The sequence below is a fragment of the Oncorhynchus tshawytscha genome, linkage group LG07, assembly GCF_018296145.1.
Source record: "Oncorhynchus tshawytscha isolate Ot180627B linkage group LG07, Otsh_v2.0, whole genome shotgun sequence".
Classification (NCBI taxonomy): Eukaryota; Metazoa; Chordata; class Actinopteri; order Salmoniformes; family Salmonidae; genus Oncorhynchus; species Oncorhynchus tshawytscha.
The window spans coordinates 32,205,185-32,219,401 of NC_056435.1; the positions used below are offsets into that span (position 1 = coordinate 32,205,185).

Genomic DNA, 14,217 nt, shown 5'->3' on the forward strand with positions numbered 1-14,217 from the left:
AGTAACTTAGAAGTTATAGTAGATCATTATAGTAGTTCATAATGAATGCTTTGATTGAACATGGTCAAACTTTGAGACAGTCACAACTTCTACCCCCAAGCCATAAGACTGCAAAATATTCATTAGACTGTAAAATAGTTCATGAAATGGTTACCCAGACTAGCTGCACTAACTCTATCTTGCACTGACTTTATGCACACTCACAAGACTATACACAGTGTGTACAAAACATTACAAACACCTTCCTAATATTGAGTTGCACCCCCTTTTGCCCTCAGAACAGCCTCAATTCGTCAGGGCATGGACTCTACTAGGTGTCAAAGGCGTTCCACAGGAATGCTTCCTGCAGTTGTGTCAAGTTGGCTGGATGTCCTTTGGGTGGCGGACCATTCTTGATACGCACAGGAAAATGTGGAGCATGAAAAACCCAGCAGCGTTGCAGTTCTTGACACAAACCAGTGCATCTGGCACCTACCTCGTTCAAAGTAACTTAAATATTTTGTCTTGCCCATTCATCTTCTGAATGTCACATACAGCACCACTATATATACACACACACAGCGACAACACAAATACACATACACACTTTTACACTCATCAATCATATGCTGCTGCTGCTACTCTGTTCTCTATTTTACTCTTATTATTATCTATCCTGATGCCTAGTCACTTTACCCTGCCTTCATGGACATACTGCATGTCCCTCAAACACCTTGTACCCCTGCACATTGATCTGCGACTGGAATTCTCTGTATATAGCTCAATTTTTTCCCTCGTGTTAATATTTTTATTATTATTCTATTTTAGAACTGCATTGTTGGGAAGGGCTCGTAAGCTAGCATTCCACAGTAAAGTCTACCTGTTGTATTCGGTACATGTGACAAATCAATTTTGATTTGAACTGTGAAGAGACTGGCTTTCACTACCTGAATTGCTTATCAAGAGCCAGTTCACACCCTACTGTTAATTTCAATCTTTGAATGCCTGTCTTTCCTGTCAAAGTACTAAAACAAACAAATTATTATAATAGCAGCCTATCAGTCTTTGAAAATAGGATATACTTGCAATTGAAAACAAGTAATTCAATTATAGACTAAATGATATACATTTCATTCATACTGTCACTGTGTAGCAGGATATGCAAATCAAATCAAATGTTATTGGTACCATATACACATTTAGCAGATGTTATTGCGGGTGTAGAGAAATGTTTCTTAAAATGTTATTTCCGGCTGTATGTATTAATGGAAAAGACTTATGAGCTAATAATGTGAGAAATAACACACACACACACACACACACACACGCTAAAACAAATACTGCAAAGTTGCTTAGGAGCCATGAACAGGGCGACCATGTCTATCGGCGCCATCTTGCCATGAAGATGCTATTTACAAATGAGTAAAAACCTAAAAGGCAACGAGCACTATGCTATGGAGCCCCTGCCACTTTTTTCATTACAAACACATTGGTTGTCTTACAGCACCCAATTAGAATCTCATTTATTTCTCTCACAATACACCCAGTGCATTTACTCACAGATCAAATCCCTTAGGTTGGGACCATTTGCATAAATTAATAGAGTGGGTTCTGATATGCTGCCCTGTGGGGGATGAATATACAAGCCTGAAAGTGAGTTGGTAAAATGGCTGCCTTACTTTGGGAAAGTAAATTGAGCCTGCTGGCTTCTAAACAAACAAAATACAGACTGATTTTTTGCTGTTAATGTCTTTTTCATTGTTATTACCGCAATAATACAGTCATATTTTATGGAGATTCTAGTTATGAGGCAATAGGCCTACAGTGATAATGTTCGCCACAGTTCGCAAAATAATGAAGGGGTGTTATCATACTTGTAGGTAACTCTACACCATCCAATGTATTCCTTTTGTAAAATTGCCTAAACTATATCCAAAGTATCTACAAATGAATGGGAAATCCCAAACAATAAACTGGTTTATAACTTCAGACTTCAATCTTGGGACACAGTTTAACCCATAGTAACCGTCACGGTGTCCATCCTGAATGTGGCTAAATATTACTCACACAAAAACTCTGAGTAACACATTTGAGGGCGGCATTTTTTTTTAAAGGAGCCAAGATCTTGGCTCGATCATCTCAGGACCTTTGTGCTCAGATGAGAAAAAACAACATGTCCCTGCCAAACCCAAATGGCACTCTGAACTATGGCAGTATAGTACAAGGCCTTACATATGATGTAATATTGGACATACACTAGTGTAATACCTGTATTGTTATTGTGTCATTACTTCATTTGTGCGGTTGCTTAGCTTCCCTTGACATATACTCTGAAAATATTTGCTGGATGAATGTCTACCACATGCAAAGTGGCCCACACCACACCCAGCTGTTAAATTGAGACCAGTGGCAGAGGGTGCCAGTACACCCAACCACCACACAATGGCTAATAGATATTGTATAGCAATCAATCAATAAAATAACTACATAAACACAATATTCTGATGAACGAGACTTAAAGTGCTTTTGCCCTCAACATGATTATTCATAAAAATGTAAGTGATTCCACTGTCCCTTGTTGGTTCATTTCCATAGTGATCACGTCGCATAATATAACGATCAGCAATTTCATGAAAAGCAGCATTAAGAATTGGGTTTAAGGACCCATGGTCACTGGTTTGAAGTACTCATTATGAGGATGGGACAGTGTAAAAGTATTAAGAAAAGGGATGACTGAAAACAGATAATATGAATCAAGCACTCCTTTATTTCCATTGTGTCAGCAATGAAGTACATCAATCGATATCATAAAACCTATACTTTCTCAGTACTCAGGTTAATTTAGACTGCATGTTAGAATCCAGCATAATTACGTTTAGTTACAGCAGACAAAATGGCTCACTTAAAATTGTCATAAAATATCAATGTATGAATTGTACTTAGTGTTTCTCAAATAAATCATTGGACAATCTTGGTTCAATAAAATATTTTCATAAAAACTATACAGATTGTGTCTTATTGCACAATGTCCATGCTTAAAAAAACGTACCTGTCAAGGCAAATGACAGTCTATCTGTGGCCGATCTCTTGCCATTTCACGTCAATTTCTAGTAGTCATGTTCAAACAGGGTTGAAAGAAAGTGGACAGGTTGACAATAACAAGAGGAAGAAGGCTGCATCACAATAACACATACACTACATAGCCAGGAGTATGTGGATACATGCTCGTAGACTCTCTCATTCCAAAATCATGGGCATCAATATGGTGTTGGTCCCCTTTACTGCTATAACAGCCTCCACTCTTCTGGGAAGGCTTTTCATTAGATGTTGTAACATTACTGCGGGGACTTGCTTCCATCCAGCCACAAGAGCATTAGTGAGGTCGGGCACTGACGTTGGGCAGCTAGGCCTGGCTCGCAGTCGGCATTCCAATTCATCACAAAGGTGTTCAATGGGGTTGAGGTCAGGACTCTGTGTAGGCCAGTCAAGTTCGTCCACACGGATCTTATCAAACCATTTCTGTATGGACCACCCCTTGTGCATGGGAGCATTGTCATGCTGAAACAGGAAAGGGCCTTCCCCAAACTGTTGCCACAAAGTTGGAAGCACAGAATCATCTAGAATGTCATTGTATGCTGTAGCGTAAGATTTCCCTTCACTTGAACTAAGGGGCTGAGCCCAAACCATGAAAAACAGCCCCAGACCATTATTCCTCATCCACCAAACTTTACAGTTGGCACTATGCACTCATGCAGGTAGTGTACTCCAAACCCAGATTTGTGAGCTTTACACCACTCCAGACGATGCTTGGAATTGTGCATGGTGATCTTGTGTGTGACTGCTCGGCCATGGAAACCCATTTAATGAAGCCCCCAATGAACAGTTCTTGTGCTGACATTGCTTCCAGAGGCAGTTTGGAACTCGGTAGTGAGTGTTGCAACAGATTTTTACATGCTACGGGCTTCAGCACTCTACGGTCCCGTTCTGTGAGCTTGTGTGACCAACCACTTTTACGGCTGAGCCGTTGTTGTTTCTAGACGTTTCCACTTCACAATAACAGCACTTACAGTTGACTGGAGCAGCTATAGCAGGGCAGAAATGTAATGAAATTACTTGTTGGAAAGGTGGTGAAGGTGGTGAAAGTCACTGATCTCTTCAGGATGGGCCATTCTACTGCCAATGTTTGTCTATGGAGGTTGCTTGGCTGTGTGATAGATTTCATTAACCTGTCAGCAACGGGTGTGGCTGAAATAGCCGAATCCACCAATTTGAAGGGGTGTCCACATCCTTCTGGCCATGTAGTGTACTTTCAAAATCTTAAGACTAAGGAAGAATAATCCTCAAATATTTCATATTGCCCTTTAAACCCATTTGTTTCAGGTAGTGTATACCTACGAAACACAGAACCCTTTCCACAACACCCATCATCTCCAAGGCCCTGCAGCTCAATAAGTTATTTTATTGTAAACATCTGGCCCTTGGCCAAGTGTCCATGCCCACACTGTCCATCAGCAGGCCAGGGTCATGCCCCTGCCTCTGTTCCCACTCTTTCTGGGACTTGCATGCTCTATGCAGCCCGGGCCCCAGGGCCATGTTGGTGAGGTCTACTAGCTCACGGCGTTGGGACAGCATGGTCCCCATGTGCTCCAGCTTGGAGCGGATGTTGGAGTAGTGATACTGACGCTCTTTGGTCAGCTTGTGGAAGCACTCCCTCAGGTTCCCATCAGGGGGCGAGGTACAGTGACGGATTGCAGGGCGACGGTCCACCCCATGGGGGGCGAGGTGCTGCCTGGGGGAGGTAGAGATGGAATCTGAGGAGGCAGCTTCATTCTGGATGTTGTCGGTCTGGTTATTGGTGGTGGCAAAGTGGGTAACTGTAGCCTTGTTGGGGGAGAGGCGGTTAGTGTATGGAGTCAGATCTGTCTGCACTCCACTGTCCACCGTGGTGAAGCTGGTCTGCGTGGAGACATGACAAGGAGTGACGAGGGGTGTGACCAGCACATCCACTGCTGCTGTAACAGTGGCAGGGTCACCTGTAGGCAGGCACTGGGCAGCACTTCCAGACAGGATCTCCTGCATGTGCTGCTGCTCCATCCAGTCTTCCCCTATGGTGGAGGAGTCCGAGACCGGGCTGCTCTTACGGCCCCTCGCCCCAGTGTCCTCTCTGGGGGGCAGCACTGCCACAGCCTGTGCCCGGCTGGGTGTGCTGGTCAGACAGACAATTTTGTCCAATACTTCCAGACAGACAGACTCGACTGGGGGCCTTTCTCTGGCCGGCTGAGGGGATGACGTGACGGGGAGTTTGATGAGCAGGTGGTCGTAGATGCCACTGAGTCGGGCACTGGCTGGGCCCCTGGTAATAACAGGCATGGACTGGGCATACAGGATGCGGAACTCCTCATCAAAGTTCTCAGTGATCTGGCCAGACAACTCAATCAGGTTGCTGCTGTTTAGTTTACCATCAGTCCAATTGAACCTAAGAATTAACCAAAATGCTTTACAGTTGTATACCCCATTTCAGTCAAATAAGGATGGCTACATCACTTACAGTAGCTTGATTCATACAAGGGGAAAGTATTTAGTAATGTTTTATTGCTTGGGACGTTTTTCAATGCTATACTGTATAATGCCTTGTTAGTAAAGCAGGAAGTCTTTACCTGTAGGAGCCTGTAGCCACTCGGTTCCCATCAATCAACATGAACCGTTCATGTACCTTTCCAGTAATCTTGGCCCCTGATCTCATGAAGTACGTACCACCAGTTATGGTCCTCACTCGCATTTGCTTTAATGAGGAATGAAACAAAAACAGTATGAAATACAAGCCAGTCACTGGTCACTTATAAAACATGCAGACAGCATGATCATGCTACTAAGTAAGTCATAAACAAGCAATGTTTCCACTGATCATGAAAACAATGCATTATATGACCATCAGTTTCATTTTATTGAACCTTTACTTAACTAGGTATGCATTGAAACTGTAATCATGGCTTATCGGAGATACGACACAAAGGTGGAGTCATCACACCCACATACCAGAAGCTCGTCCAGGCGCACATTGATGTTGTTGCACATTTTGAGGAATGCGGGCACACAGGAGTGTTCCAGCAGGATGTAGACTGGAACTCTGTGCCGCGTGCACGCCTCTTGAAGATCCTTGAATATGTCCAGGTCTGTCAGAGAGTCTGTCACTATAGCAATCACCTGTAATGGTACATCAATCATTGGTTAGTCAAAGCACCATTCAGGTCCGGTTTAGAATTTTAAAGAGGCTGCTCTTCTGACTTACTATTTGTGAGGCAGGGTCACTCTGAATGGGCTCTTATACCTGCTGGTGCCCAAAAACCAGGTCTTAATCAAACATTAAGAAGGAAAAAAACACTGAGCCAACTCCTCTATTGGCCACACTTTCTCTGTCATGTGTACTTAAATTATCCTCGCTTGCAGTCAACTGTGGTCTGTTGCCATTGCAATCATATGTAAATGCTTGGTCAGCAAACAAATGAGTTTCTCTGACAGGGACAATCAGGCTCATTGTGAGGTGCTTTTAGAACTCCTGCTGATGTCTGACCTCATGTTCTCCAGAAGCAGGTTAGAAATTTGTTGCAACGATGTTTGCATTTCTTGATAAAAATTGTATTTTCTAGTGACCTCTCAAGGATAATAACTCAATAGCGTACAGATCAAGGGCCCTTTGGGGCATTTTCTAAATTGTTATTCTCAAACTGATGCTGCGCAACTATAAGGCCTGAAGCAGAGAGAAATTCAATTTACTGCAACTCAAACCTGATTTCTCCACTTTAGCTGTAAACCTACCTACAGCGCACCTGCACGCATAGGCAGATCAACACCCAAGGCTAAGCCTTAAAAAAAGAGCACACAAACATTGTGAAAAGCATGTTCAGACACATTCATTGATGTACTATTACTGTAGGTGCTCCTCTGAACCACAGACTTGGTAGTTTGGAGCCTTTTCCTCATTCTCTTTTCTGGAACGTCAACTCATCAGGATGGTAAGGAAACTGCATCAAACTGACAGTTCCAACATGTCCAGAAATGTATTGGGTTTGAACATGTGACTAACATTATTGGGGTTCTTTCTTTTGTCTGACCTTTATGAGCAAGTATCTACTGCTCTTCAAAATGGGTAATATAGTTTTCTATAAGAATCTGTGAATTATAAAGGAGAAAAAAAAACAATGCTTTTGAGAAGCTGAACATCAAACCGTATAAAGGTTCATCCAGACCTCACAAATATTTATATACCAGACCTTGTCAATCCCCCAGGGAGCACCGTCCGACTCCAACGTCCAGGGACGTTGAAAAGACATACAAATTTGGTCCGTCCATTCTGGCCTTGATTTCAATGACCACAGATGTTTTTTTGGACCGGACTCAATTTAGCCCAAACCAAACATAGGTGTCAGCTAACAATTCTTAGATTGGTAAATTAGTCTAGCCTACTATCTAACCTTGTAGTAAACATGGCCGAATAACACCGGTTACGTGCCAAGGTGCCCTGACCTCCAGGGTGCATGGCATTGATTTTGTTAGTCACTCTTACTAAGATATCATTAACATGGCATAAGTCAATGCAAAATGTGTAGAATTGCCAACAGCTTTAAAACATAAATAAATGTTTCTCCACCCCAAAATGAGTAGAATATTTATAAATGTTCTCTCTGCCCCATTGTAAAATGTATAGAACTGCAAAAAACTTGCTTTAAAACTGAGAAATCCAGTCAGGGTCTCAACTTACTGTTGTGAGTCATAATAGTTGAACACACAATGTGAAAGTTTGAAATTGGATTGTTTCTCAGCAATTTCTCGATTGTTATGTCAGTCACTCAATTAACCATGTCAGCTAACAATGTTTAGATTGGTAAATAAGACTAGCCAGCTATCTAAACCAAATCTCGCTTAGGAGGGCCCATAAAAGACTAGAACCGGCCCTGCATGGCTGGTTTGAATTTTACATTGGAGGTGTGCCAAATTCAGGCAAATACAAAATGGGTCCTTCCATACATGCCTATAACATTAATATGTATCACTAAACAACACACATAAAACTCAACACGTGGTATGCCTATTGGTGACCATTTTAATATTTTGTTAATTTATTACCTCCTTGGCACTTTTTATCATTCTTCTCGCAGCTTCCTTACAACTATAGATGCATTCCCCATAGCTGGGTTGGAAGTGTGCGACAGCGCGAGTGACTCCTCGGTAAGAGCCCGATGTAAAGGCGGGCCAGCCGATTTCCAACAGCGGTGGCTCCACGTCTGAGACCTCTGGGAAGTAAGTCACCGAGGAGCAGTCCATGGAGCTACTTACCGACTGCTCAATGATCACGTCTTCACCCTGAAGGGACGCACAGCGTGGGACCGCCGCAGCACGGCCAATCTGTTTGATCTCGTCATCTGAGAGAAAGTTCGGAATTTGTTCTTTTTTTAGAAAATCCAGAAAGGAATCAACTCCACTTGAAATAAGCTCCTCTAACGCTAATCGGTGCTTTTCGTTGTACAACTCCTGTACATTCAAATAATTTCCCTGTCTTGTTGACGGCCACCTTCCAGGTGAATCGTCCAAACACTGCGATTGAGCCATAATGTTACTATTTAGAATATACAGTAACCATTAAATTAAGGGATCCTCCTATACGTGTGGAACAATGTAGCCAGAAAAAGCACATTTGTATTTTGCGTTGAACTCAGTTCCGGCCCATCCGTAGTAGGCATTGGTTACTCGAAAGTTGTGCAACCAGATTTGTGTACACAGGCCTGCGCTTTAGAGCGCTCTGCTAAACGCGCTCGCTCATTGGCCAGCAGTTTGAATTTGAAGCCAAACAAACCCCAGTATCCAGTATCCACTTTCAAATCACGACCCCAAATTCCCGGACTACCGTAGTATTTTGCAGGCTATATTTTGACACAACGACGGCCTATAGGTAGGCCTGCCCTAAAGTACTGTATATCATATGGTGATAAAAAAATAAGCAAAAGCCTATTTGGCTGTAATTGATCATGTCTAGGGTGACCACATTTAAAATACCCAAATGCAGGACAACAGGGCGGGACAGTGTAGTCTACATGAATAATGTTTTAGGATGCATTATTTTTTTAAAATTTTATTTCACCTTTATTTAACCAAGTAGGCCCAGTTGAGAACAAGTTCTCATTTACAACTGTGACCTGGCCAAGATAAAGCAAAGCAGTGCGACAAAAAACAACAACAGAGTTACACATGGGATAAACAAACATACAGTCAATAACACAATACAAAAAAATCTATGTACAGTGTGTGCAAATGTAGTAAGATTAGGGAGGTAAGGCAGTAAATAGGCCATAGAGGTGAAAAAATTACAATTTAGTGTTAACACTGGAGTGATAGGTGTGCAAGTAGAGATACTGGGGTAAAAGAGCAACAACAAAAAATAACAATATGGAGATGTTGGGTGTGCTATTTAAAGATGGGCTGTGTACAGGGACAGCTGATGCTTAAAGTTAGAGAGGGAGATATAAGTCTCCAGCTTCAGTGACTATTGCAATCCGTTCCAGTCATTGGCAGCAGAGAACTGGAAGGAAAGGCGGTCAAAGCAGGTTTTGGCTTTGGGATGACCAGTGAAATATACTTGCTGGAGCGTGTGCTACAGGTGGGCGTTGCTATGGTGAACAGTGAGCTGAGATAAGGCAGGGCTTTTCCTAGCAAAGACTTATATATGACCTGGAGCCAGTGGGTTTGGCAACGGATATGAAGCGAGGGCCAGCCAACGAGAGCATACAGGTCGCAGTGGTGGGTAGTATACGGGGCTTTGGTGACAAAACGGATGGCACTGTTATAGACTACATCCAATTTGCTGAGTAGAGTGTTGGAGGCTATTTTGTAAATGACATTGCCGAAGTCAATGATCGGTAGGATAGTCAGTTTTACGAGGGTATGTTTGGCAGCATGAGTGAAGGAGGCATTGTTGCGAAATAGGAAGCCAATTTTAGATTTAATTTTGGATTGGAGATGCTTAATGTGAGTTTACAGTCTAACCAGACACCTAGGTATTTGTAGTTGTCCACATATTCTAAGTCAGAACTGTCCAGAGTAGTGATGCTAGTCGGGCGGGCGGGTAGCAATCGGTTTAAGAGCATGCATTTAGTTTTACTAGCATTTAAAAGCAGTTGTAGCACCAGAGGTCTATATTGAACAGATTAAAAAACGTAATACATTGTTGAAATGTTCAAATATTTTCTTTGTAAATATAATGTTTAAAGGGTCTAGTTAACATACAGTACCAGTCAAAAGTTTGGACACACCTACTCATTCAAGGGTTTTTCTTTATTTTTACAATTTTCTACATTGTAGAATAATAGTGAAGACATCAAAACTATGAAATAACACCAATGGAATCATGTAATAACCCAAAAAGTTTTAAACAAATCCAAATATATTTTATATTTGACATTCTTCAAATTAGCCACCCTTTGCCTTGATGACAGTTTTGCACAGTTTTGAAATTCTCTCAACCAGCTTCATGAGGAATTATTTTCCAATAGTCTTGAAGGAGTTCCCACATATGCTGAGCACTAGTTGGCAGCTTTTCCTTCACTCCAATTCATCCCCAACCATCTCAAATGGGTTGAGGTTGGGGGATTGTGGGGGCCAGGTCATCTAATGCAGCACTCCATCACTCTCCTTGGTCATATAGCCCTTACACAGCCCGGAGGTGTGTTTAGGGTCAATGTCCTATTGAAAACAAATTATAGTTCCACTAAGCGCAAACCACATGGAATGACATATCACTGTAAAATGCTGTGGTAGCTATGCTGGTTAAGTGTGCCTTGAATTCTAAATAAATCACAGACAGTGTCACCAGCAAAGGACCCCCACACCATCACACCTCCTTCTTCATGATTCACGGTGGGAACCACACATGCGGAGATCATCCGTTCACCTACTCTGCGTCTCACAAAGACACGCCGTTTAAACCAAAAATGTCAAATTTGGACTTATCAGACTAAAGGACAGATTTCCACTGGTCTAATGTCCATTACTCGTGTTTCTTGGCCCAAGCAAGTCTCTTCTTCTTATTGGTGTCCTTTAGTAGTGGTTTCTTTGCAGAAATTTGACCATGAAGGCCTGATTCACGCAGTCTCTGAACAGTTGATGTTGAGATGTGTCTGTTACTTTAACTCTGTGAAGCATTTCTTTGGGCTGCAATTTCTGAGGCTGGTAACTCTAATGAACTTACCCTCTGCAGCAGAGGTAACTCTGGTTCTTCCTTTCCTGTGGCGGTCCACATGAGAGCCAGTTTCATCATAGCGCGTGATGGTTTTTGCTACTGCACTTGAAGAAACTTTTCCGGATTGACTAACCTTCATGTCTTAAAGTAATGATGCACTTTCGTTTCTCTTTATTTATTTGAGCTGTTCTTGCCATAATATGGACTTGGTATTTTACCAAATAGGGATATCTTCTGTATACCACTCCTACCTTGTCACAACACAAATGATTGGTTCAAATGCATTAAGGAAAGAAATTCCACAAAATAACTTTTAACAAGGCACACCTGTTAATTGAAATGCATTCAAATCAAATTTATTTATATAACTCTTCGTACATCAGCTGATATCTCAAAGTGCTGTACAGAAACCCAGCCTAAAACCCCAAACAGCAAGCAATGCAGGTGTAGAAGCACGGTGGCTAGGAAAAACTCCCTAGAAAGGCCAAAACCTAGGAAGAAACCTAGAGAGGAACCAGGCTACCAGGCATTCTAGGTGACTACCTCATGAAGCTGGTTGAGAGAATGCCAAGAGTGTGAAAATCTGTCATCAAGGCAAAGGGTGGCTATTTTGAAGAATCTCAAATATAAAATACATTGGGGCAAAAAAGTATTTAGTCAGCCACCAATTGTGCAAGTTCTCCCCCTTAAAAAGATGAGAGAGGCCTGTAATTTTCATCATAGGTACACTTCAACTATGACAGACAAAATGAAGAAAAAAAAATCCAGAAAATCACATTGTAGGATTTTTTAATGAATTTATTTGCAAATTATGGTGGAAAATAAGTATTTTGTATATATATGGTTACTACATGATTCCATATGCGTTATTTCATAGTTTTGATGTCTTTATTATTATTATTATACAATGTAGAAAATAGTACACATAAAAAAAGTAGGTGTGTCCAAACATTTGACTGATACTGTATGTGCCTTTAATTTTCAATACATTGAAACCATGACGCTTGTGGTAGGACTATATCCTAGAGGTCACATTTTTGACCAATGGGAAAATGCATTGGCTCTAACTTATTATATATATTTCATCAGCAGATGATTTCTTTTTTCAGTAGATTGAAGTTGAGTTGGGTTATGAATATACTTGATCAATATCATCTTAGAGGATTTTACCATTATTCATTAGTCTTTACATATGTTTAAATCAGTGATTTTGACTGTTAAACGTCATATTTTGTTATTTCAGTGGGAATCGGCCATGTATAAGACCCATACACTGAATTAGTGTAATAACTTAACAAACATTTTATGTCAATAGGTTTGTTTGTTGCACAATGATAGACCCGGTTTAAGTGAGTTTTGCAGAATAGTCACAAGAGTAGACCTGGTTTGTATGAATGTTGAGACTTGGACACTGGGGTAGACCTGTTTAATGTGAGTATGCCCATGGATTTACCTGGTTTACATGAGTAATGGGGTGTGGGGATACACAAGGCTCATACGGGTAATGGGTCTGGATGAACCTCTATTGCCCATTCAAATCTCTGGTACTAAAGAATTGAATGGGGCAGGGGCACATGTGTTATAGCACTGTACTATGAGTTTATCTATGAAAGTATTACTGTATACAAGTCAGAGGTTGCAAGACTAAGATATGTAAATAACAGGTTTGGGGTGTGCAGTGTATAGCTGGATATAGGCTACTGTTGGTGACTTGGGGAATACAGCCATAAGGAAAGTGGGTAACATGGATGAGATAGGCAAGTAACAGGGATGAGGTATATTGACAAAGGAACTGGGGTCTATGAGTAACAAATAGGGCATTTGGTAGATTATCCAATAAAAAAAAGCATATTTTGACCAATGGGTAAAATCTCATGTCTCTATCATAATACGTTCCAAATTTATTGGAATTGTTACCCGTGTAGCATATTCAAAATCAGGGCGACTAAATCAATGGAGGCCAGAGGAAAAAATGTGGTCATAAATCAGGAAAATAGCATCGTGTCAGCTAGGCTGGATGCTGAGCGAGAATTAAGGCTTCCTGACAGACTTACTATTGAACTTGTAATTTTTATTCTCAAATCCAGAGGACATAAAACAATATAGAGGTAAGATAGATATTGATTGAGACATGACCTGTAGTATTTTCATATTTTAGTATACGTTGTTCATATTAATGCTAAGTTCCTGTTCTTTTTCGAAGACTTCTCACCAAAAACAAGTATATCTCAGTGAAATGTCAACGGAGCACTGAGCTTACCTCAAGCTTTTCATTTTCAAAGCCTTTTACATTTAATTCAGCTCGTGCCATGCTAATTTTGCTATTTGCGACCCCCTGACACAACTTGGAAGGCGACAACCAGAAAATGTAAAATCCTCAAAAGTTTCTGTGATAAAGCTGCTAAGTGCTGTCAACAAAGTTTGGTGCTTTGGCTATTATCAGATGTATTAGGTTACGAAATCTGACTTTTTGGATATAATGTTAATGATATGTCAGAGAAAGACCCCACTGAACGATTCAGAACATGAATAATCATATTTGTCTTGGTAAAATGTATTTTATAACATGGAAATGTCATCACTAAAGTTTTCACCGGGTGGACACGCTACATTTAGGGCTAGGCGATGGGTGTATTGGTAGGCTACTTGATTGTATAAATATTAGGGTATTGGAATGTGGGTGTTAGGGCATGGGGGTAACAGGGCTGGGGTGTGTAGGTAATTAATTGGGTTTAGGTGTGTGGGTAAGTGGGCTGAGGTATATAGATATTGGGGCTGAGGAATAGGAAAACAAGTCTGTTAATGTTATTATAAGCAGTGCACTTAATTTGACCTTTATTTAACTAGGAAAGTCAGTTAAGAAGAAATTCTTATTTTCAATGACAGCCTAGGAACAGTGGGTTAACTGGTCTAGGAACAGTGGGTTAACTGGTCTAGGAACAGTGGGTTAGCTGCCTTGTTCAGGGGCAGAACGGCAGATTTTTACCTTGTCAGCTCGGGGATTCGAT

The 14,217-nt window shown here is 41.2% G+C and overlaps 1 protein-coding gene across 2 annotated transcripts; it reads right to left on the bottom strand.

Annotated features, from left to right (window-relative positions):
• Positions 1-3,798: 3,798 nt before the first annotated feature.
• Positions 3,799-8,753, bottom strand: LOC112254378 (protein FAM83D). 2 transcript variants are annotated; one of them, XM_024426905.2, is made up of 4 exons: positions 8,314-8,753; positions 6,016-6,183; positions 5,637-5,761; positions 3,799-5,455 (listed from the first exon to the last, which is right to left on the bottom strand). In XM_024426905.2, exons 1-4 carry the CDS (start codon positions 8,584-8,586, stop codon positions 4,438-4,440), a joined length of 1,584 nt encoding a protein of 527 aa, XP_024282673.1. In that variant the 5' UTR covers positions 8,587-8,753; the 3' UTR covers positions 3,799-4,437. The 2 variants fall into 2 exon arrangements, with proteins under 2 accessions (XP_024282673.1, XP_024282672.1); XM_024426904.2 differs by having other exon boundaries at positions 8,104-8,753.
• Between the last annotated feature and the right edge of the window lie 5,464 nt (positions 8,754-14,217).